At 46.8% G+C, this 24,248-nt stretch overlaps 1 protein-coding gene across 1 annotated transcript; it reads right to left on the reverse strand.

The window, feature by feature from the left end:
• Positions 1-332: 332 nt before the first annotated feature.
• On the reverse strand, positions 333-17,179 carry LOC130152402 (uncharacterized). The gene is given in 6 exon segments (XM_056345932.1): positions 333-712; positions 715-750; positions 753-830; positions 833-849; positions 4,068-4,080; positions 17,023-17,179. Coding segments are annotated over 6 exon segments (681 nt in total).
• Between the last annotated feature and the right edge of the window lie 7,069 nt (positions 17,180-24,248).

Below are 24,248 nucleotides of genomic sequence, written 5' to 3' on the forward strand. Positions count from 1 at the left end.
CTTAGGAGTTCCTCAGTTACTAAGTGATATACTACTGTGCCAACAACAGCCTTGATGCTGCGTCAGTGAAGGTGATGAAAAGACAAGACACCCTCCCGGCTCCTCTCACATCTACAATTGAAGCAAGGTAAATTCATGGGTACTTCATAAAAACACAAGAGGAAACCTGGGGCAATATGTGACTTTGAGGCAGTCAGCAGCTTGTGAAGTGGAAGAGGGTGTAAGTGGTCCTACAGATCACAGAGTCATAGATTCATAGATTCATTTGGGTTGGAAAAGACCTTTAATATCATTAAAGTCCAACTGTTAACCCCGAACTGCCAAGTCCACCACTAAATCCTGTCCCTAAGCACCATATCTATGTGGTTTTTAAACACCTCCAGGGATGGTGATTCCACCACCTCCCTGGGCAGCCTGTTCCAATGCTTGACCATTCCTTCAGTGAAGAAATGCTTCCTAATATCCAATCTAAACCTCCCCTGGCTCAACTTGAGGCCATTTCCTCTTGTCCTGTCCCTCGTTATCTGGGAGAAGAGACTGACCCCCACCTCACTACAGCCTCCTTTCAGGTAGTTGCAGAGAGCAATAAGGTCTCTCCTGAGGCTCCTTTTCTCCAGGCTAAACAACCCCAGTTCCCTCAGCCCCTTTTCACAAGACTTGTGCTCCAGACCCTTCACCAGCTCCATTGCCCTTCTCTGGACACGCTCCAGCACCTCAATGTCCCTCTTGCCGTGAGGGGCCCAAAACTCAACACAGTGTTTGAGGTGCAGCCCCACCAGTGCCCAGTACAGGGGGACGATCACTCCCCTTGCCCTGCTGGCCACACTGCTTTGGACACAAGCCAGGATGCTGTTGGGTTCTTGGCCACCTGGGCACACTGCTGGCCCACGTTCAGCCGGCCGTCAGCCAGCACCCCCAGGCCCTTTTCCCCCAGGCACTTTCCAGCCGCTCTGCCCCCAGCCCGTAGCGCTGTGTGGGGCTGCTGTGACCCACGTGCAGGACCCGGCACTGAGCCTTGTTGAACCTGGTACAACCGGCCTCGGCCCACGGGTCCAGCCTGCCCGGATGCCCCTGCAGAGCCTGCCTGCCCTCCAGCAGCTCAACACTCCCCCCAGCTCGGTGTCGCCTGCAAACTGGCTGAGGGTGCACTCGATCCCCTCGTCCAGATCGTCGATAAAGATACTAAACAGAGCTGGCCCCAGCACTGAGCCCTGGGGAACACCACTTGTGACCGGGCACCAGCTGGGTGTAACTCCATCCACCACCACTCCTTGGGCCCGGCCGTCCAGCAGCTTTTAACCCAGCGCAGAGTGCACCCGCCCAAGCCGTGAGCAGCCAGTGTCTCCAGGGAAAGCTGTGGGAGATGGTGCCAAAGGCTTTCCTAAGGTCCAGGCAGACAACACCCACAGCCTTTCCCTCATCCACTGGGCAGGTCATCTTGTCACAGAAGGAGATCAGGTTCATCAGGCAGGACCTGCCTTTCCTAAACCCACGCTGGCTGGGCCTGACCCCCTGGTTGTCCTGCATGTGCTGTGTGATGGCGCTCAGAATGACCTGCTCCACAACCTTCCCCGGCACTGAGGTCAGGCTGTGACAGGCCTGTAGTTCCCCGGATCCTCCTTCCTGCCCTTCTTGTAGATGGGTGTCACACTGGCTGACCTCCAGGCTGCTGGGACCTCCCCAGTTAGCCCAGACGGCTGATAAATGATGGAGAGCGGCTTGGTGAGCTCCTCTGCCAGCTCTCCCAGTACCCTTGGGTGGATCCCGTCCGGCCCCATAGACTTGTCTGTGTCCAAGGGGAGCAGCAGGTCCCCAACCGTTTCCTCCTGGCCTGTGGGGGCTTCATTCTGCCCCTCGTCCCTGCCTTCCAGCTCAGGGGCTGGGCACCCAGAGGGAAGCTGTTCTTGCTGTTAAAGGCTGAGGCAAAGAAAGCATTAAGTGCCTCAGCCTTTTCCTCATCCTGCGTGGCAGCGTTCCCCACCGCACCTGATAAAGGATGCAGGTTCTCCTTGGCTCTCCTTTTGTTTCTAATGTATTTGTAAAAATATTTTTTTGTTACCTTTTACAGCAGTGGCCAGCCCATTCTAGCTGGGCTTTTGCCTCTCTAATCTTCTCCCTGCATAACCTTGTGACATCCTTACAGCCCTCCAGAGTTGCCTGCCCCTTCTTCCAGAAGTGGTAAACTCTCCCTTTTCCCCTGAGTTCCAGCCAAAGCTCTCTCTGTTCAGCCGAAATTTCTCTGTTCAGGCAAATGACAATGTAGGGATGGGAAAATGCTCCCTCTGTCACAGCAAAGGACCAGCTCAAACCCTGTTCAGCCCAGACAGCTGTGCCAGCAGCTGTTCCCAGTAGCAGTTATGGTGGGGAATCAGGAAACAGACAGACTGTATAGTGCCCAGGGAACTACCTTGTTACCCTGCTTTCATGCTCACTCTTGATCCTATGGAAAGCTTCTGTTGTGTTACATGGATGGATAAGGGGGTGTGTATGGCACTATTCAACCATGGTAGTGGCGAATGAAGCTGCTTCTCAAGAGAGACTGACCTCGCAAGCCCTGCCCACAGCCTTTCTCCTTCCTTTATCACCAGCCAAGTTTTATAAATAGCAGCTCTGCAAACTACCACAACTTTTGTTTCCTTCCAGAGGTCTCCTCTTCACTCTGTTTTGCCTGCCAGGGAGTGTGAACCTGTGCCAGCTCATAGCTACTACCTCTGGCAACTGCCCATCGCTGGTGAGGGGATAACCTATAACATAGCCAGGTAGAACCAGCAAAAGCATTAGGAAATCAGAGGAGTTTGGCTGGGGCTTTGGGCCAACACGGATCTTCATACAAGTAGTGCCACCAGATCTGCAGTGATTCCGCATGCCCAGACTCCTGCTATACACAGCACTCACAAGAGCTCCCTGTTCCCCACCACAGCCTACAGAGGTGATAGGAGATTAGCTCAGAGGAAGGGTGAATCACCAGTGTAAGCTCTTCATTATACTATTTTCTCCCCAGAGCTGAGCTAACAGTAGCATATGAGCATATGTTCCCTTGTCTATTGTCAGAGCTACACATCACAACTGTGATTAATCTGGAACTGTATACTTTCTGTATTAGACCCCAGCTTACCTCAGTGCTGTAAAGGTTTGGTGTTAACTACTGTGAAATACTGACATCCAAAATGCAAAATATGAGTGCTGAAGATGACAGAAAAGGTTTTATAAAGATCTCTGCCAAGTAAAAAGAAAACAACAACACTTTGAAATGAAAGGGAAAAGATGTGGTTACTAGTAACAGAAGCTAGATGTATTACTAAATTATCTGAGCCAGCAGCTTTGTTCCCAGCGTTTGTGGAGGCATTCCTCAGCCTACACCTATGTGAGTGTGCGGGTGGGTGGGTGCACAAGGGGGCTGTGGGGTGCAGCCCCAAAGGCAGAAATGCACAAGACAAAGCTGGACCAGACCTCGTCCTGCTATCCAGCCCATCCCACAGCAGGACCTGCTCTGGCTCAACCAGTCCTGACACATTTTTACTGAATACTTGACTCTTGAAATGAGAGCAGGGCAAATATCTAGTTACAGATTAATGCTTTTATGAGTTCCCAGCTCCACAGGCTTTCATCTGCCCATGAATCTGCAGTGAACATAACTGGTTACACATGCTCCCTGTGGAGGGAGAGGAGCGAGAAGATATGCAAAGGGAGCAAGACCTTCATTGAATGTGAAAACCAGCCTGAGTGAAAAGTCTCCTGACAAATCAAAGCAGATCCAGTTCACAGCCTGGGATCCTGTTTGGGTGAGAAAGGAGAATGAGGGTATCTCAAAGGACAGTTTAGGTGGGAAAAGGAACAGAGGAGAAAGAGACACAGATACCCATAGCTGAAAGTGTGAAGGGCCTCTGACTCCAAGGCCAAGGAGGAGTTTTTGGAATGAGAGACACGAGGAGTGAAACACAAGAGAAAGAGGAAATAGAACGTGGTAGAAAAACTAAAAGTTGGAGCTGGTAGCAAGTCTTCCCATCCGTGACACAAGTAGGACTTGTGGCAAGAATGACTTGGGCATCAGGGTGACCAGACCCTACCATGGCTCTGACCCTGGAGGGAGAGGGAGAAAGAGTGAGACCGGTATCTTCCTGAGGAGACTTCAAGCAGTGGCTGTCTGTCACCTTAAGAAAAGGGGCTTCCTCAAACCCTTTATATTTGATCAGCCTGTCAGTTTCCCAGGAAAGATGAGACCCTTATGTCCAACCAGCCTGTTTGCTACCTGCGTTTTGACAGCCCACAGTATCGGAGGGCAATTCAACTAACCTATTCGGAGACCCTCGCTGCTAGCATCACTGAGTCAAATCCCTTACAACAACTACTCAAATCTCCAGAGATTTATACAAAATGAATCTCAGCTGAAGATGTTTATTATACAAAATGCAAGTTTGTGACAGAACAAGGTTCAAAGATTACTGGTGATAATACATTGACTGTGAAACAAGCTTAAAACAATACACCTAACAGCAGCTAGCCTGAGTTAGCCATAGAATAAAGTTCTTACCCAGCAGCCATCCCTATGGGGGAGAACAACAGTGCAGCCCATCAACTGATCCCAGAAGTTGCGATGGAGTCTCCCTTAAATTCTCCCCTCCATTGCTTACTTTTTGTACTTCACAGTACATTCCATATTCATTATCGTACACAGGACTGGTTAGCAGTTTCTCGCTTCTAATGCAAATTAGTACGCATCCTCAGATAACTCTGCTGAAGTTTTTTACTAACTATGCATGCTCCCCAGGCGGGGGTTTGCCCTCTCTTGGGGCAGGGGCTATTTGAGCTGGAAATTGTAATCTCCCATTACCACAGTTACATTTGTCCTACTTTCAACTAATTTTCTGTGGATTGCAACACTTCATCAACTTGTCTCCTCTTGCGGCCAGAACTTTCTCACTTGGAGGCTTCTTTCTGCATAATTTAGATAACAGCCTTCCTTCCCCCATCTGTTCTTTTGTTTCCCAAGACTGACTCCCTTGATTAGAAATCCTTTCATTCATCAGTCTTGACAGTTTTAGAGGGTGGGTCAGTTTGACCTAAACTTTGTGCACATAGACGTTTAACATATAGTTAAAGACTAAATTAGTTTGGTAATTCAGGAGTTTAGACAACAATTGCCCCCTTTTGGCCTTATTTCAGTCCATTTTCTCTACATTTAGGTGAGCTTGAGTGAGTCTAGTCATACATATTCTTGTTACTGATTGGTATCATATGCCCAGTGAGATATGGTAGCACCATGGAGGTGGGTAGCTTTGGGATGGAGGTGTGTGTTGGTATTACAATGAGATTATCTCATCTGAGGAAAGCAATTTCACCACAGTTGTTGGCTCAGCAGCAGACATCTTCTCATCTTATCAGCTGTGTGGTACCATCAAGTTCCCATTCCCACAGGGAGTATGACAGAGCCTGGCCACCATATCGTGTCTCCGCTCTGCTCCTCCCTCTGTTACTCCTATCAGCTTGTGCTAAAATAGCAGGGTGCGTTGCTTAAGAAGCCATGGTAATGTAGATTTTGTGCATGCCAACTATCCTGAAAGTGATAACTCTATTTTGCCCTAAAAAGCTTTCTGTAGTACTACCCTTCTATAGGTCCCAGTTTTCTCTAATTCCTCCCCAAAGAAATTTTCCCACACTGTCTGCTGGACCTTTAAATACTGATCCCTTTCTTTTGCCTTTGTATTGCTTTCCATATGGTGAACCAAGAGACAGACTAACTGCCTTGCCTAAATGCCTTTCAACACATGACAGCAGCATTGGGGCAGGGGGGATCAGGACAACAGGGTCAGCATTTTAAGACCTGTATTAGCTGGAAGTGGTAACCCACCTTCATTATGTGTTTTGGAGATAGAATTATTTTGAGACCTGAAACAAAGCAAATGAGGGCTTTTTTCCAAGGCTGGTAAGGGAGTTTGATTTTCTTGACGACTTTAGGTGCCAGCCCTTTTGCCAAAGCTGCCCATAAAGAGGCTGCTGTTCAGTTTGGTGGAGGGGAGCTTTTGCTGCTAATGCCTCTGCTTCAGCGATTCAAAACCAGATGCTGTTGCACCTTGTTCCTCTTGCAGCAGCATCTTTAACTCTTGTTCTAGACAGAAACTGTTGCTGAGCATGTGATACTAAAATTAAAATGTATTTTAATAGTCACTAAAAAAAAAAAGTATATTCAGATTACCCACAATGAAACAGATGGACTAAGTGTTTCTCTGATTTTGCTTAGCAAAGACAGCTGGGGCATTTACAGTTGGGAACACAAGGATTTTCACTTTCTTAACCAACAAAGGATGGTTTGCAGCCAGTCTGGCTGCCAGTGTTATTCTCATTTTGTGATGGCAGCCCAGAGAAAGCAGCTTAGTATGGCCTGGAACAACCTCAGGGGAAAGTTATATGCTGGAGGGACTGTGGTATCAGCTCATTGAAAAGAGTTGGTGATAAAGCTACAGACCCTGCAGACTTCCTTCACTTCACATAGCGGCAGCACCAGGTTACAGTAAATCTTTCGGCATCAGATAAAGACCAGCTGTTTCACATTACCGCCTACAAACTTCTGGTTATAAAAATGGCCATATGCAAATAGCATATTCCTTCACTTAGAGCTGCTCTTCGGCATCTTGGTGGGGCTGAACTAGATCCAGCCAACAGCTTGCTGAATTCAGCAGGTTATCTTTGAGGCTCTGCTGCCTGTTGGCAAGCTCTGAGCGTTGACTCAGGGAGAGGATATAAGCCCATTCCCTGAAATAAGCTTAGCAAGCCATGATGCAAAAGCCCTTTCATGGGGTCCTTTAGATGGCCTCTGGCTGAGCAAGATACAGAGGCTAAGCCAGGATGCTCACAAAAAGTCAGGTCTTGGCATCGGCCAGGCAGAACAGATGTGTGACCCACTTGTGGTCAGAGGCCAGGCTCTCACATCAGCTCTGCAAGCTGTGAGAGTGGCTCATGAAGCGCGGGCTGACCTCTGACTGGTACATCCCCACTGCCAACAACACTCGCAGGTTTTGACTCCCCTGATCTTTCGTGCTGGGACTGCACTGTCATCCTGAGGTAGAGGTAAGTCCCTGTTTCTAAAACCCCTTTAAAACCCGAGGAGTAAGGACTCCAAAGATCAACAGGCAAACTGTAAAAATCCATGAGGTTTTTTTGAGCTCTCATTTAGAGGGACTCAGCTCATCACTTCTTAATGTTTGCGGCAGGCAATGCTGCCTGCTGATATATCACACAGGCCTGGGCTTTCACATAAGCACAGAAAAATAGTTACCTAGCCAGTGGCCCCACAAAATGGAAAGGCTGAAAAAGAGAAAAGCCTGCCTTGAACATCACCAAACCAACATGTCACAGCAGCACCCCAAACTTAAGTATTCACCTCAACCTGGCAAGCTCAAGTTGCTGTTCAGCAAACTTAAGGCTGTCGGTCGGGGAGATTAGATTGATTTCTGGAAAATTATTTCCATATGAGAGAAGAAGATGAAAAGCTGCACACAGGATAGGGTCTGAATCTGCAGATTACAGGTGACTGCACAGCTTGACACTCAGATCAGTGGCTGGGAATACAACACTGCCAGTTAGGAAAGTCCTAAAGTTTATAGCATACACAGTCAGAATTCAAATCAACAGAAAAATGAGGAACCCCACAGCATCATAAGTACAGGTTGCCATTACAAAATGAGCTCCGTTTTATTTCTCAAGCAATGTATCTTCTTCTAAGGCACATGCTATTGTTGAGAGACATCTTTCTTATTTTCAGTGTTCTGGGACAGCCATTTTCTAGTCCACCTGTTATTAGTCTAAAGACTGATACGGAGCTCTAGGGACCCTAAATGTTTGTATCTCTGTGATTCAAGGTCAGATGGACTCAGTTAACTAACGAAAGATGGCTGTCTAATAAAAGATGGGATCTCTCTTTCTCACTCATCACCAGTATAAATACAGGTTCCCTGCAGGGACTTGACAGCTCTGTTCATGATGAGCAAGCCAAGCCAAGTCATCTCATGCCATAAATCTGAGGAAGTACCAACTCTGAAAATAGGACTGGAAAAGATCCTTAAGAGAGTACATCACCCCATTGCCTTGAGGCAATTAGGTCAGATTGAGTTAAACTGCTCCTGAGAGATGTTTATCTAACCTGTTCTTAAAAGCCTCCTATGAGAGAATACCACTGCCTTCATAGAAGAAAAGTTAAGAGACTTTTTACTAAAGCTTAAACTAAGTCTCCCTTGCAGTGATTTAAACCAATTACTTCTTGTTTCAGCCTCAGTAGATAAGACCAAAAAATTATTCTCTCACTTTACAGCGATTCCTGACCTTTGTGAAAGGCTCTTCTCTAGAACCCTGATATTTCAGCTCCCATCAACATTTCTGAAACTCAGCAAGTTTTCTGGCTCCTTGCTTGTTCTTCTCACTCTCCTCTGGATTTCGTCCAGGTGGCTTACAACTTTATCAGAACTCGGTGCTGAAAGAAGGACAGTTCTCCAGGTGTGGCCTTCCAGCACAAGACAGAGCAGAAGCATTATTTCAGAAGCTCTATATACAATAGACCTACTTATATATTCTTTGCACTAGCAAGACATCATTGACTCATTTTCAAGCCCCAGACTGCTTTGGCTTACCCCAGTTTTTCTTCTGCTTATGCTGCCATCAGTTCCTTTCACTACCTGTGTGGCCAAGCGCTCCTTACCGAGTTGCATTCTATTTGATTGAGAGACAGATTCCAGGAAATCAGATATCACAGTTCTTTTTCCACAGAAAGAACTGATCCGCATGCCTCTGCTTTTTAAAGGGTACATGTGGCCAGATTTTAAGACAAAGCAAAAATAAGATTTGGCATAAAGTACCATAATTTGCGTGGGGGAAAAAATCAATATACCAGTTCCACTTTTCTAGTATTGCTACCAAGTTCTACAGCTGCACAAGCTCTGCAGTGCTTCAGCAGCTAAGGAAAACACTACTTGACAGCTGAGAGTCACAGTCTGTTAGGGGCATCACTTACAGTTGTCTTTCATCAGGCAAAGCAACTCCTTCTGCTTTTTTATATTACCTTGGAGAGTCAGGCACATTCAGATCATCCAAATCAAGTAGGATTAATAATGCCTGAGCAAGATGGGAACACTGAAGAACAGTGGCACAAAAATCAAGAGTTAATGTGTTGTTCATCACACCTTGCATGTTCTTTCCCCAGCATTACCATCAGACAGAGGAAAGGTGTTTCTTTCATAACCTTCTAAGCAGAGGTCACAGGCAGTGCAGCCCATAGATCTGAATTTCCAGCTTTCCTGGTGTCTTGTGTTTCTTGGCAGCTCATTGACCATGAATAGAAAACTAGAAGATGCTCGGCAGAAATTAAAATTAAGGATGAGAGATGGGGGGTGGGTGGGATGGGACGACGCACATGTTAATGAGTGCTTTTCCAGATTCCAGTGAAGGTTATGGTTTGGATTCTCTTCTTCATAGGTTTTTATTGTGTATTCACAGATAGTGAGTAGCTCAGTGGCATTGAGAAAAATATTCTGGATGTCTGGCTTGCTCTTTGCTCTTTCCCAACAGGAGAAAGCGTGTGCAACAGAGGGCTTGGCTTTGTAGATCATGGGATTTGAATGCACACATTCCAGTGTTTCCTTCTTTCCTTCTTTAACAAACAACAAAGAAATGTGCTGCACACACGCTGCAAGAAAACCTAACAGTTTCTGAAAACCTTGAAGTGGTGTTAGTGATCCTCTAACATCACTGAACATCTAATTCCAAGGCAAAGCCTGCTTTGAATTGGATCTGACACTCCATGGGAGACCTGTTGCAAGAGCAGAGTCAGATCTGTAGCTGCTTGGTTACATCAAACCAGGCTAGGACACTGCTAGAACTCCCTACCCATTGTGGGCTCCTTGCCCAGGTTCACATTAAAAGGTGTTAATTGCTGAGAATGGATCATGGCTTGCAGAGCAGGTGAGTCCCTGACTCTCCCAGACTATCAGTGATGGCATAAAGCCTGTGGTGTATGCTGCCATGTGGGATCTTCAGGCCAGCACAGATTCCAAGTGTATCTCTGAGGTGCAGGTGAAGTAGCCAGGCACAAACATGCAGCATCCACCTTCCTTGAACAGTTTGTTGCACACACAAACTCAGTCTGCCCTCATAACCCAGCTTGGTGGGGTTCAGCTTCTGCCCAGAGAAGAAATAATCCAAACACTCACCACTCTCAATGGCAGCAATGAGCTAAAGACATGTAAAAAAATGTTAAGTATCCATAGGAAATCCATGGGAATTTAGCCTGAGAATGTGGGCTGGATCCAGACAAATGCCGGCATCTCCCCAAGGCGTTGAAGGCAATAATGCTAATTAAAGTAGCTGAGGATCTGGTACACGGCTACATCACTGAAAAGTAGATCAGAGGGGAAGAAAAGTTGTGTAGAGCAGTAGAAGCTGGACTTCTCTCCCGGTTGTGCAGCTCTCTGTTTTGCTTGGCCCATGTCAGAGAGCTGTGTGATCCCCATTTCTCACGCTGTTGAACTAGCCCCATCTTCTACTGCTGAGTATGGACAAGTTCAGCAAATGTTCCCAGCATGCTTTTGAAGGGACTCTGTGAGCATGAAGTACTGCTGCTGCTGTTGTTAGAAACAAGAACACAGCCTGCTGCTGAATAATTCATTTGATGTGAAAAACAGCCAGTGAGTTGTTGAACAAAAACGCTGCACAATGAGACATAATTACGGAGCAGTTAGAGGGAGCAGGATACAGCTGGGGCTTGCCGGTCGGCTGGCGGCGACACCGGCCGCAGGCAAGCACGGGGGGGTGTTGGGTGGCATGCTCCATTTTCTCAATTGTTGTAGCACTTTGCCTTTAACCTTTGAGATATCCAGGGACTACCTGATTTGGAGGGACCATCTCTTGTGGAGAAAGGGGATCCGGTGTCCCCAGCTTCTTTGGCCTCGGACCTTTCTGGTAAGACAACAGTGGCGGTAACTAGAGCTGAACATCCTGTCACATCAATACTGTTTTTCTCGACAGCAGGAATGGGCAGAGCCACTCATTCCCCACAAACACACCACGTTGTGGACACCAAAACTTTTGCAGGAGTTTTTTGAACTGGGAAGGAGGTTCCCTACCTCAGAGAGCTGCTCGAAAAAAGGCACCAGTGTTCGCAGAATCCAGCCCGCTCTAGGGCCAAGTCTCTGTTCTTCATCAAATCACACAGGAAAACCTACCTCTGCTCTGGCTTGGGAAGCAAACATGTTCCTGTCCCTAAGGCTATATCCTTTGCTCACACATAGTCAATCATTGGCTCGAATATCGATGCAAAACCTGAAAATCTCTGCAAAACCGTATTGTCATGTCTATGCACAGAGCTGCAGTGCCCTTATTCTTGCTCAGAGAGTGTGAAAGCTTTCGGCGTGCTAGCAAAAACAGGCACCAAAGCAAAAACTAAACCAGAAACTGAGACCTACTTCAGCTTAACTGCCATCAGAGTTAAACAAAACCCAGAACTTCCAGGTACTACTGACAGATTCAAGCCCGGCTTAAAAGACAAGAGTCCCTCCTGCATCCTAGGTCGCCAGCTAATTCTGGCCTGTGAGACAGATTCAAGGGATGGGGAGCCTGGAAGATATGGGTGGCTTGGAGCCAAGGAGAGAAAGTGGAAGATAAAAAGAGGCTTTATCACACATTTTCCTTATAACAGCCAAAATACTCTTCTGTTCTTTCTCATATATCCTGGAGAAAGCACAACTGAAGTGTGAAGAACTGTTTAATGGATTTAGTAATAGTATCGATTTTCTGTCATTCAAAAAAGGACTTGGAGCTTAATCAGATCTGTAGAAATATCTCATTATTTACTTTGCTGAAGGAAAGGATTAGATATCAGAGAAAGAAAAGGTCCTTCAACAGGCATGGGATTGCTCTGCAAGATGAAAATCCATCCACTTACTCTTACCCACATACGTATTTAAACAGGAAAGAATCCAAGCAGCTCTCCATGAGATTCTGCCTGGAGGAATGAATACAGCAGCAATACACAGAGGCAGTCTCAGCAATGCAGCAAACCAGTTCTTAGGTTTTCAACAGCCTGATTTAGCTCCACAATCTGGTCACCTAAGTATTAATGGTAGAAATTGCATTGCTGGTAACAGAGACAGACTGAACAAGTTTTCACCTTCTGAGGTGCTTCCTGCTACCAAGACACAAAGCGATATTTACTTGCAGGCTAAACACATCTGACTGGGAAGCAACACTGAGAAAGAATAAGCCAGAAACCCTCCGATGCTGTTTTTACAGTCACCTTTGAGACAACAGAAAATTGGCTCATAACACACACCATGCCCCCGCTGGAAACACTGCGATAGTTACATTTCCTTGACACTTGAAGCCTTAACTCCCTAATATGTCTTTCAGGGTGGCTGCAGATGAGATGGCAGGTTTTGTACCTGTGTTGTGGCACCAGTGAAGCCATGCTGACAACGGTGTAGAGGCTGGAGAATTGGCTACTCAACAGGAGTTGGCTGGACCAGCAGTGAGCAAAATATTTCAGGTTGAACATAAACAGTGACTTTGCAGTGAGAACGTTTTTATCAACGTCTCAGAAATTCTCAGTATATCCCAGATAGGCATCCACCACACATATAGACATATATATATATATTTACTTGCAGAATAACTACAATGGGTAATCTGGTTTGATTTGGCTTGCAGGAGATACCTTAACGAGCTAATCCAATTCCATGCAAACTCTATACCAGTTTCGACCACTGAATCCCACAAGCAATAGAGAGAATCCAAGAACTTCTGTATTTCTCATCACTGGAAAGATTTCTCATTAGTTTTCTTTCACATACTTCTTTTTGGAGACTTTTACTTAAAATACCTCACTATTCATTACAGGAAGCTTACTTTCTTGGATCAATATTGATCTACTTTGATCAGCACTGCCATTGTACCTGTTCATCCTGATCCGCAGTTGCACTTAGTCGTGGGTTTGCTATTGCCCTGGCAGGTTTGCAGAGAAGATAATGGAATGTTATTTGAAACCTGGAGGTTTTGAACATCCCCTGCCTCCCAAACATACACATGAGGAAAGGAAGGTGCACAAAACCAAATGACCAAGAAGGGGTTAATCCTTTTATTTTCTAACCAAAAGGAACTTTCTTCCAGGGCAGAGGTGGGTTAGCAGGCGAGCAGAGTATCCGCCTGGAAGCAGCACAGGCAGGCAATCCCAACATGGCCTTCAAAGCACAGGAATGTCGTGCTCTGAATCACAGACAGCTTCAGCGTGGCAGGAAGAGCCACAGCCAAATTTTATGAGAAGCCTGAAAGCGTCTGTCAAGCCTGCAGCCTGTGCCAGCGTGGCGGAGAGCAGCAGTGGGTGTACCGCTCTGCCATGGGACCTGTGGCACCTGGGAGATGTCCCCCCAGCCTGCGGGATGCTCCCAGGGCAAACGGGCAAGCTGGCAGTGACTGCCAGGGAGGTGCAGGGCGAGGAGGAAGGGACAGTGGGAGTGTAAATTCTCACTCCTTGTATAACCAGTGGATTTCACCCAGCAGTCACTGACAGATGGTAAATTTAGCAGAAAAGGAACATCATTTATTTTTTTTAGTGTTCCTATTAAAAAGGTGACAGCATTGGAAAGGCACTATTGATTATTTACCTACACTGCAGTATGTTACATACTTTAGTCTGACATTAGAGTCCAGTGTCTCAGAGGTATTTTAAGAAGTCTATATCTTTGAAATTCCGACGTAGATCCAAAAAGCTGGCAGAGGCACGAGTATCCTGCAGCTACAAATACATTTTCTGATTACACAAGTCCCAAGTGAAGAGTAGCTTTATCTAAAAAGAGAACTTTCCTCTTATGCTCAACCATCTATTTCGTGCAATAATTGAATGTCTGCTGAAAAACTGTCTTGTCATCTGTTGCACTAAAAAGAATACATTTGATCCTAGCTTGGGCGTGCTGACTGAAATGCTGCAGCCCCCGGCCTTGAGGGCAGAGAACCTGACAACTTCCTCCTCAGAGCACCTCTCATTCATACAGAAATGTTTTGACCCCCTAGCATGTTTTCCCTGCTATGCCAGAGCCCTTCCCTTCCTAAGGCAAAAGTCTTCCAGCTCTCCCTCCTCTGTCAGAATATTCCTTACAGGGGTACCTTGGGCTTTCTATCAGGTTTGTAACCTCCCCCCCCTCCAGATTTCATGCTTTGGACTATATCTGTAATCAATTACAAAAATAGATGGAATTTTAGACTTCCAGAGTTCAGTCTGAATCCTAGTGACCTAGCAGGAGTGGGGCAGATGTGGTGAATTCATCTTAGCCTTGTATTGTCTCTGCACTGCACCTTCTCAGCTGCAGGAGGACCTGCCATTTTATGAAAGCAAACTACTGCAGCACGATCCAGAAAGCAGCTAAATGCTTCTATTTTTTCATTTGTCATCACGTTTCATCTAAATCAAATCTTACAGCCTGAAAACAGATACGCCCTAGAAGCATAGAAAATTCAGGAAAATTAAACTGCCCTTTTTAGAATTGTATTCTATAATAAGCAAGTGTTATTAAGAGTGCTAACATCATTAGGAGGAGAGAATTTTTGTTTTGGTTTTAATTCAGGATTTTGTGATGCTGAGAAGCGTACCACAGTTGTGGGTTGTTCTCTAGTGGCTACAACACCAGCCATAACTCCCTCTGGGAAACTATAAAGAATGGATGTGCTGTTCTGAGCTGGGTGTGGATGCCTCCTCCAACACACACACGCTTGGGTGCACGTGTGGGAAAGGACATGAATGCACAGGCACATACGCACTTTTGAGGTATTTTATATTTCCCTCAACTTCATCCCGTCTGCAAAATGAGACTGTTGAATCCTGGCCTCTGAAGCTCTCAGTACGTAGCTGTTCCAGACTTTCCTTGGCTATTTGCTGCCTCACTCAAACTGATTTTAATTCTACATCAGACTTCCCCTCATGTAGATTAAGTTCATCAATTCTTGTTTGGATCTGGGGGATCCGATGACACCAATAGATCCCTGGTCTCTTGCATGTCCCCTGTGCTCCGTCTTGGAGAAACACGCCTCTCTTTGGCTTTTTTTTGGCTGTTTCACCAGCTCTGCTATTCCCACTCTGCCCTCAGTCTTAGCCCAGCCCCAGGCAATGTGACTGTAGTGCCAATCCTTTTACTTTTTGTTGCTCTTTGGTACAAAGAGGTTGTTTATTGGAGTGACGCCCAGAATATCATCTTTGTTGAACACACATAGGTAAGAGAGGGCAAGGGCACAGGGAGAGAACAACGTGACGAGGAAAACAGGGGATCTCTTCCCTGCCTTTACCATTCAAGGTGAGATAATTCTCTCCTCACCTTTACCTTAAAGTTGTGCCAGGGTCTTGACTTCCCGCTGTCTTTCTTATCTGTACAGGAGAGTATGTTATCTAGCATGCCAACCATCTACCTGTAAGGGGGAATCAGAAATTTTTTTCCCCTCCTTGCCTCCACTGGAGCTAGAACAGCAAAAAGACTGCATATGAGAAGGATGTATTCACCCCGTCATGCCAATCAGAGGGGCATTAAATGGGACCAGGACTTAGAAATCAGCACCAAGTAGCCGTTAGGAACACCTGGTCCTAACACAAAGTGAAGGCCAATGTGCAGAAGAGCATTGAAGACCAACTTCCAGGGGAAGGGCAGTTCCAGGATACGCTATGCATTAAGGCAAAAGCACGTTTAGTTCCCTGGGCTCCTGTCCCCTCACTCATTTCCCCATCAGTGGAGGGATGACAGCTCACAAATCCACCTCTATCATTCGCCTCCTTTATCTGCTATGCTGGGTCCTAAGTGCTGTACAGCAGAGCAGAACTTTTTTCTTCTCCAGGTTATGAGAAGAGCCCTGTCCCTTTCTCCACCAAAAGGTATTTTGCCATTTTCCCTTTTATGTTAACATTCAATGCTAATCCATAGGCAACTTCCCTTCCAGGCTGAGATCCTTTTCCAAGGTTCTGCTTCTCAACCAGCATTTCCCTGCTTCTTTCATGTCTATAAAGCTTATTCCTTTCCTTTGAATCAATACAGCTTTATTTAGGATGGCACCTTTCACAGAAGCCGTATCCTCAAATGCCTGTGAATAACCTCAGATCACGGCCTGTATCTGGGACAAATTACTGCAAGCAGTAACTATTGTATGGAGTGAAAACATTCTATCACACCATGTTTGTTTCACTAAACCTCATGTTATTGATTCCTTACCTTTCCTGCAGCTCATAGATTTCATATCTGCACGCTTTTCCTCTCCCCTCAAATGCTGGTGTCACCCAGCCTTGTCCTTTGTGCAGGTCTGATTACAGCCACATGAAATCCTGAGGAAGAAAGATGCTCTCAATTAAAACGCGTCCAGCCTATATTTGCAATGGGCATTTGACATGCTCAGCTAGATCTCTCTCTACCCCCCAGTATATCCAATCTCATTAGTTCCATCTAATTTATCAGAAGTATTGCTTATTGGGAAGAGGTTTGGAGCATTGGCTCCAGGATACCAGCACTGCTGTAAGGACTAGTACCTGCCCCAGAATGGACACTTTAAGCCCAGCCTTGTCTAGTCTTCCCAGGTCAGTAACATCAGGCAAATGGCCAGACTGTAGTAGGAAGAGAATGAAAAGCATACAGGTGGCCTCTTGGAGGGCACTAAAAGCAAAAATGATGGTTCTTCCTCAACAAAACTTCAGGCCCATCTATATCCTTTCCCTATACATCCTATGGCAACCTCCCAGCCCCTGCCTCCCTGTCTCCACACGCGCTGATGCAGAGGTACCAATATGGACTCTTCCAGAGGCATCTCCTGTATGCTGAAGATTGCCCTCATGAAATATGAGCAAAAGAGGGCAAAGTGGGAAGAGCAGCCCCTGGCACTAAGATTTGGTTGGTTTTATAAGAGCAGAGTGTGTGAGAACAAGGATTAAAAAGTATTAGCATATCTGGTGAAATCTAGAAGAAGCAAAGACCCCACATATTCTGATCCCAAAATAATTTGGGTCCCCTCAGGACTCACCGCTGTTAAGGACGGCCTGCTCGCCCTGCCCGCCAGATTGCGCGGCCGATACCACCATCTGCCACTGGCAGCACCCAGCTGAGTCCCCAGGTCTGTCGGGCTCAGGAGACCCAATGCACTTCTCCGAAGGGCCGGGAGACCCTGTCACCCCCAGCATGCTGCCGGGGGACAGTAGAGATCATCTGCACCGAGGTTATCTCTGGTGGTGTGCACAACGGAACCCACAGCTCTGATTACCTGGGCTCAGCACTCCGGTTCAGATTGCTGATGGATGCTGACACTTGCTGTATATTTTAAGCTTTAACCAAGAGTAATGCTTTATCATTCTGCACTCAGACACCTGTCAGCAACTTCCCTTTTATCAGCTAAAGCCCACAAAACTCACAAAATGTTTGACTGATCCTCTGAGTAGAACACAATATTTTCTTACAAAACAATTATCAAAACCCAAAAATAGCCTCAACATCTATATGTAACTTTTCTTCTTAACAGGCCATTAAAAGGCTCGTCCTTGTGCTACGTTAGTCAGTACCTAGCTGTAGCATTCATCGCTTTCCTGGTAGTGCTGCTTTTACTGGAGCATCCTGTGCTTCCCTGTAGACCTCTAGGGATATCCAGCCATTTTTTCTTAATATCGTTGACCTTGCTAACAACTGAATGTCATTGTCCAAGAGAGAAAACTAACGTATACCTCAAGCAAAAAATGCCTGTAGAAAATCAAAGAGGAGAGCTGTGGCCAGAGAAGGGAATTAGGGGGCAGGACTCCCAGGCTCTGCTTTCAGTTCTGCTTAGAGCTTGCACCTTGGGAATGATTTTTTTACCTCCTTTTGCCTCAGTTTCTGAACTGTAGAATGAACCATGGAAGAGGCTTGTTTGCGATATTAAACAGTGTTTGCAAAGATCCCGAATTTAAGGTGTTAAGAGTGTAGACAAAACAAAGGTGGTCTGCACTACCTATGCCCCTTAATCACAACACTTTTATCCCAAAATGTCAATTCTACCTATTTCCTTCTCTCACTCTCCATTCTCAAGTTTTTCTTCTTGTGAGTTTTTCCTCCCTTTCAGTTATTATGTGCACTCATATAAAGTGCAGCCAGAGACACCCATAGTGGAGTTCGGAAAGCAGTTCTAACTGGGAAGATAGCGAGGTGATGACCATTTTCCCCATAAGGTGTTAAAGGAAAGCAAATGATCATGCAGAAATGCCTGCTCCACAATTACTCTGGGTAGCTGCCAGGTGTTCCCGATCTTTGGACCACAGGGCTGGAAAGGAGGTCACTGCATCGTGCTGCCATGGTTTCATGTCCTCACTGCCAGGGTCACTTTGTTGCCGTCTCTCAGCCTTTCTCCCTGCAGCACGTGTCAGTTATCTCTCGTCCTTCAGCTCTGCTTTGCCTCCACCAGCTCCTGCACCCAAGGCCAGGAGCGCTGCTGTGGTGCATGGCCTCCCTGAGTGAGAGGCTCCATCCTCACGCAGACGTGTGTGCGCAGCTCTCTTCCTTGGAGGAACGCAACTCATTTCAGCAATCTGCACTTATCTGGCTCCCTCAAATCTAGAGAAAGAAAAAGTTGTTGGTTTTGAGATGTGTTATAGCTTCAACCACCTCAAAGATGTGTCAGGGTAGCCAAAACACGATTCACAGCTCACCAAGGTAATTTAACCCGCGAAGAACTTACAGAAGCCAGAAGGGCCAAGAAGACATTTTGCATTTGAATCATGATGCTCACTGCCAGACAAAATCAGCACAAGCCTTAGCTGGTGCCTGGGACCAAGCTGACAAAAGGCTGAGCTTTGGTAGAGTGAAACAGAAGGAAAAACTCCGAACAGCCATTACAGAATCAAATATAAGCAGCTGCAAGGGAAAGCTCAGTACTGTAACGGCGATACGCTCACCTTGGTTGCTGTTTTGTACCAAGTTACCAGTCTGTGATTGGCACCTATAAATACAGAAATTCAGCTCAGCTGGAAATATATGTGATCTATACCAATTAGTATCTCAGCCACTTGAAAATACAGAAAATGCAGCTACCTGAGCTGCAAAACTGAGTGCTGGCAGGTGAGGCTCTGGAAACACATCCAAGAAGGTCGGGTGGGAACTGGGAAGCTGAATGGGTACACATGGGAGCAAGAGAAGGAGAGCAAGGGTGTACAGGGAGCGCGTGGGGAGCTCATCACTCCCAGAGTTAGCAATGGGACACATGGTGCTCAGTCACCAGACTGGGACACACAGTCATCCTTCTGTCTGACCTCTCACTCGACCCATGTGTTAGGCGGCTTTGCAGGAGACACCAAAAGCCCAGCAGCACCAGGGAAAGCTGACATTTTGCAGCTTTTGAGGGCACTAGCTGCAGGCTGTCGAGCTGCTGGATGCCTGCTGTAAAATTGCCCTCTGTGCGATGCAATTTCTGCGCAAGCTGCGTGCTGGATGACAAGAGGGCAGCAAGGCGCAGGGACCAAGCACACATCCCCTCCCTGCTGACCCACAGATCCTCACCCTGCCCGGGTGACACAGGCCAGAGCCCAGCCGATTTCTCCAGCTGATCCTTCATAGCACGTCTCCTCCCTGTGGAGCCCCGCTCTGGTGCAGCTCAGGCTGCAGAACCCAGATGGGAGCTCTGGATGTTTTCCTTTCTATCCACAGAAGCCCTTTTATGTTTCAGCTGCCAAAGAGGCGTGTGGATCCTGCAGGGACAACAATCAGCAAGTCTCTCTGTCAGCCAGAGACATCAGGGACACGGGCACATTTAAACCTCACTCCTGCTCCCAGCCCTTATCTGGCTGTATGCAGCCATGGGACCCCTTCCTCACCCCGTGCTACATCCAGGGTGAGGGTCAGCGAACTGCCCGGATCTGCTGTGACACCACTGCCTGGTGTAATGCCCTGGGAACTGGGAAAGAGCCCTGCCCTTTTGCCAGCCACCTCGGACAAGTGAGAAGGGGTGTTGAATGGGAAGGGAGCTGTGACACCCGTGGGGGCCCTTGTGACTTGCCACCTGCTAGTGCAGTTTTTCCCACATCCCCTTCATCTGCACTGAACTGGCACCAAGCGAGCCACAGCAGAAACTGCTTCTTGGCTAATAATTGTGCAAGAAACCCTTAATCTTTTTCAAAGTAAAGGCTGAGTACTCTGAAAGATGAGGGGCTGGGGAAAAGAATGTAACTAAAACCATAACATGGGAAAGAAAATACACACACGTTCCCAGGGTCTTCCAATACAAGCTCCAAAACGGGCACCAGGATATTCATATTCACTTTCTGCTGCTGTTCAGAGCCGCTGCACAGCCCAGGAGATGAGGAGCTTTCACCCTTGGGACAGATGCCTTCAGCCTGCCTGGGCAGTGCCCTTCATCCCGCCCAGGAGCCAGGCAACTAGCAATAAAAAGAGCACATCAGCAGCTGTAATTAAAACCCACCGCTGGCATCGCACCTACCAGCCAAGGGAAAGGCTTCAGACAAGATGTCCCCTGCTCCTACAGAGAAGCCTCTGTCCTCATTAGCCTCCTGGGAGGGAGCAGGAGCCCTTTTCTTGCAGGGAGTAAAGCTGGGGAGCATGCGTGTTAACAAACGGTTACCAAGCACTTGGGTGGCTGGGCTGGGTGCAGGTCTGTGCAGTGCCCCAACTGTAACGCCTGGGTAAAACATCCCTCAGGCGCACAACAGCTCTTGAATAGTGTAGTGGCTTCCACTGACTAAGGGAACCAAAATTAGTACAGTGCAGAGCCACCCAGTGCTCGATGCCTGAGGGTGGCTGCTGCTTACTGCATGACCTCGAGCAAACTAAACCCAGTGACCTGTCTGAGCAAGGCTGCTTTGCCATGTCGTCTAAGAAACTGTTTTATTTTTGGCCTGCCACTGACACAGCATAGCACTGAGATGCAGATGTGGTAAATTTTCTCAGGCATTAAAGTGCTAAAATGGAGCAGTCATTGCAGCAAATTTTGTCCTTCAAGTTCTTACGCAGGACACAGACCATCACAGCCTGAATCATCAAGCCTCACAGCAGCACAAACTTGCTGTCTATATCCTGGGTTGCCTTTTTACAGTAAATCCACTTCCTTACCAACCTGTCATGGCACAAAGCATTTAGCAATTAATAATATTTCTGCACCAGTAGGAACATCCCCTGCAGTTTGAGGATGCAAACGATTTCTTCCTGGCAATCCACAGTGCAGCTGCCAGAGGCTACCAATCTGAGCCGGAGCCTCGGTGTTATTTTAAGCGCTGTTCCCAGCTGCAGCAGCCCTGTGTTCGCCAAAACCATTCCTTCTAGAAAGGAATAAAACTAGCCAGGCTGTCTGGTGACTTTCAGGGAGATCAAGTGTTGACTCTTTCCCAGTATATCGTGAGGATAAAATTAATCCACACTTTAGCACAGCCAGTGAGGAATCCTATACACCTTACACGTTCAAATCTGTGTGTTTTGTCTGTCCCTTTAACTGTAAATTTAATACATGTCCCTTGACCTCCAGCCTGACGCCAGGACCTAGATGAATACCTTGTGTGTTCCTATCACAGAACAAGTACGTGGCACAGTCACCGAGCTGTATTAAAAGCCAAAGTGGGGACCCACCTGTCAGCAAGGACGAGTGAGGCTGGTGTCAGACTGACACAGAGCACAATGCCAAGAAGGATTTGTGCATTTCTGGTTCACCTGTGGCTAGGTAGCCAGCCCCCTGCACACCTACACGGACCCAAGTGTGGGCTGCAGAGTGACTTCCCAGTTTGTGGTCTTCCTGATTAGAACTGAGATCAGGGTAGGGAGCTCCAGATACACAGAGGAAGCGTTGGTGCTATGGGGTCAAACTGGCTGACAGCGACACCCCAGGAGTACAACCCATGCCGAGCGCCATACACACACACGGTTTATCCCAGACATAGGCAAGAGCATGCAAAGGAAGCACAGGTGTGCTGCACTTACTGAGAGCCCTGTACCACTTGCAATCTTGGTGATGCACACCTCTCTCACACCAGATCGGGTGTGAAAACCCTAGGTTTGGTCTTTCATGGAAACCTCATTTTTCTGGCTTCAAAATCACCCTGAGCAGACCAGTGTTTCAGGGCTGGCTTGCTTTTCTACTCCAGCGGAGTGGGAAGAGGACTCTCCTCCTCAGATGCTGCAACACACTGACATCAGAGCAGTTACTGGTCACCCGTGAGGAGAGGATGGCACAGCAATGGAGGCAAGCACAGAGGTTTTAAGGCAAGGGACCTAGAAGGCTCATTTAGGAGGGCTCTGGGAACAGAAGCTTTGGACAGGGTGAAAGATAGGGAATTTGAATGGAGTGGGCAAGGTTAGTCCTGGAGAAGGGCACTCCCTGTGAAGAGTGAGGATTCTGTCTTAGGATAAGGAGAAAAAGGAGACAGTGTTGAACGTGGAGGTCTTCAGGACAAGAGCAATTGCAAGTTAGGACCCCAAGTTCTGTTTTGCTGCCAGAAACCAGCAGCATGATCAGGTATCAGCCAGGGTATTGCCTCTTCTGTAGCAACTCCGCAGGTGCCTCCTTATTTCCTGCAGCATCCCAGCAAAGCTCTGACCCACATTCACCTCATGGTGGTTCCTGTTTCATCCATCCCTTCCCTGCTCCACGCAGACAAGAATACAGTAACCTCCCACCTTTCGCCTCCCTCCTTCCCCAGCCCTGCATCTGAGACATCTTCCTTTGCCCCAGTTTCTCCAGTCACAAATCATCATCACGAGCCATTTCAAGCACAATTCTCCTTTAGAATACACACCAGCTTAGAAGATCCTCTTACCTCTCACTGAGTCATGCAAGATCTGGGGGTATCTGTAGAAAAAACTGAAGAGCCAGATACAACTGCAGAAAGATCACCAAAACCAGAAGTGCTGACTGCTGCAAAACCAACAAGCTTTTTGTACAACCTGTTCAACTACAGGCTCAGGGTCCCCTTGGAGAACACGATTGTGTAAGACATTCACGTCCATGAGAGCTGGTTCTTTCACCATTGGCTGCAGTCTGTGACAGGTAACCCCATTTGTGCTTTTTTTTGGCATATTCAAACCCATGCTTCATTATTAAAGTTAAGATGCTCAAGCATGGTTTTGGGAGAAAGGAATAAACTTCAGAGCAAGTTTTGCAGGCTTGAAGTATACAGGCTTCAGTTACATTTAGTAAAGTGGTTATAGTTTTGTTCTACTTTGTGTTGGAGTGCTATCAGTTGATCCTGCCTCTTTTCATACCACTTGGATTTGTTCTTTGTTAAATTAATGAGGACTTCAGAGAAAGTAAATCACATGCCGTTTAACAAGATTTCAGATTAGGTAGCGAAGAGCCGTATGCTGAAACCTACCTGAAAGCCCCAGAGTTTTGCTCACCTTTAGTCACAATTGTTTCCTCTTTCCCTGCCAGAGCAAAATGTAGTGTCGATTGTGTCCAAGCATGACCATAAATCTTGTTAACCTTTGTTAAGATACTCCATGTTGTTACCATCTTGTTACCGTTTTCACCCCAGCACTTTTTTTCTAAAGCCTAGTCTGCTTGAGTGTGACACCAACATGCCTGCAAGCTTTTCATGTTATAATTAATTAGGGTCTCGTTAGGCCTAGCTTTAGCAGGACAGCCTCTCCCTTTTCTTCCACATAAGAAGGGCCAAGCATGTCAAAATTTTGCTAGAAACAGCAAATTGTTGCTGCAGCTGCACAGTACAGGCAAGCCTGCCTTCTTTCCTGTTAATCTGCTCAGCCTTGGAAGGTTACCTGAACTTGTATCAACGTATGCAATGAGCTTTCAGAGCACCACTTACATGTACTATTCCAGCATGTGCCCTCTGAGGAACAAAATGTAATGCATGATGATTTCCTCGCTTGGGTCTATTACAGCTAAAGGCCTACATAAGATTTACACTGTAGAGTTTGCAAGCCCAACCCTTGCCTACACTTCAACAAATGAAAAACTAAAGTTACTCAGCCTAAAGCATCTGCTGGTGTGTTCATTCTGCATCCGTGCTGACCCTAGCAGTTTCCATTTAAGATCCTCCTCCTCTGCTACAAGTGGTTGTATTTCCCCGCTTAGAAAACTGCTAGTTTCATTTTTACGTTCTGCCCCGGTACTTTGTGTTCCTGTCATTTTCTGCAGAGACTACATTTGCTGGCAGAAATTTATCTGCCATGATAAGTCTCCATGTTTGTTCCTGATGAGGCCAGCTTGAACATTCTGGTAACCTTGTGGTTGCGACAGGCGAGTAAATTCAGGTAGAAAATCTGATT

This window comes from Falco biarmicus, chromosome 7, assembly GCF_023638135.1.
Source record: "Falco biarmicus isolate bFalBia1 chromosome 7, bFalBia1.pri, whole genome shotgun sequence".
NCBI classification, from domain to species: Eukaryota; Metazoa; Chordata; class Aves; order Falconiformes; family Falconidae; genus Falco; species Falco biarmicus.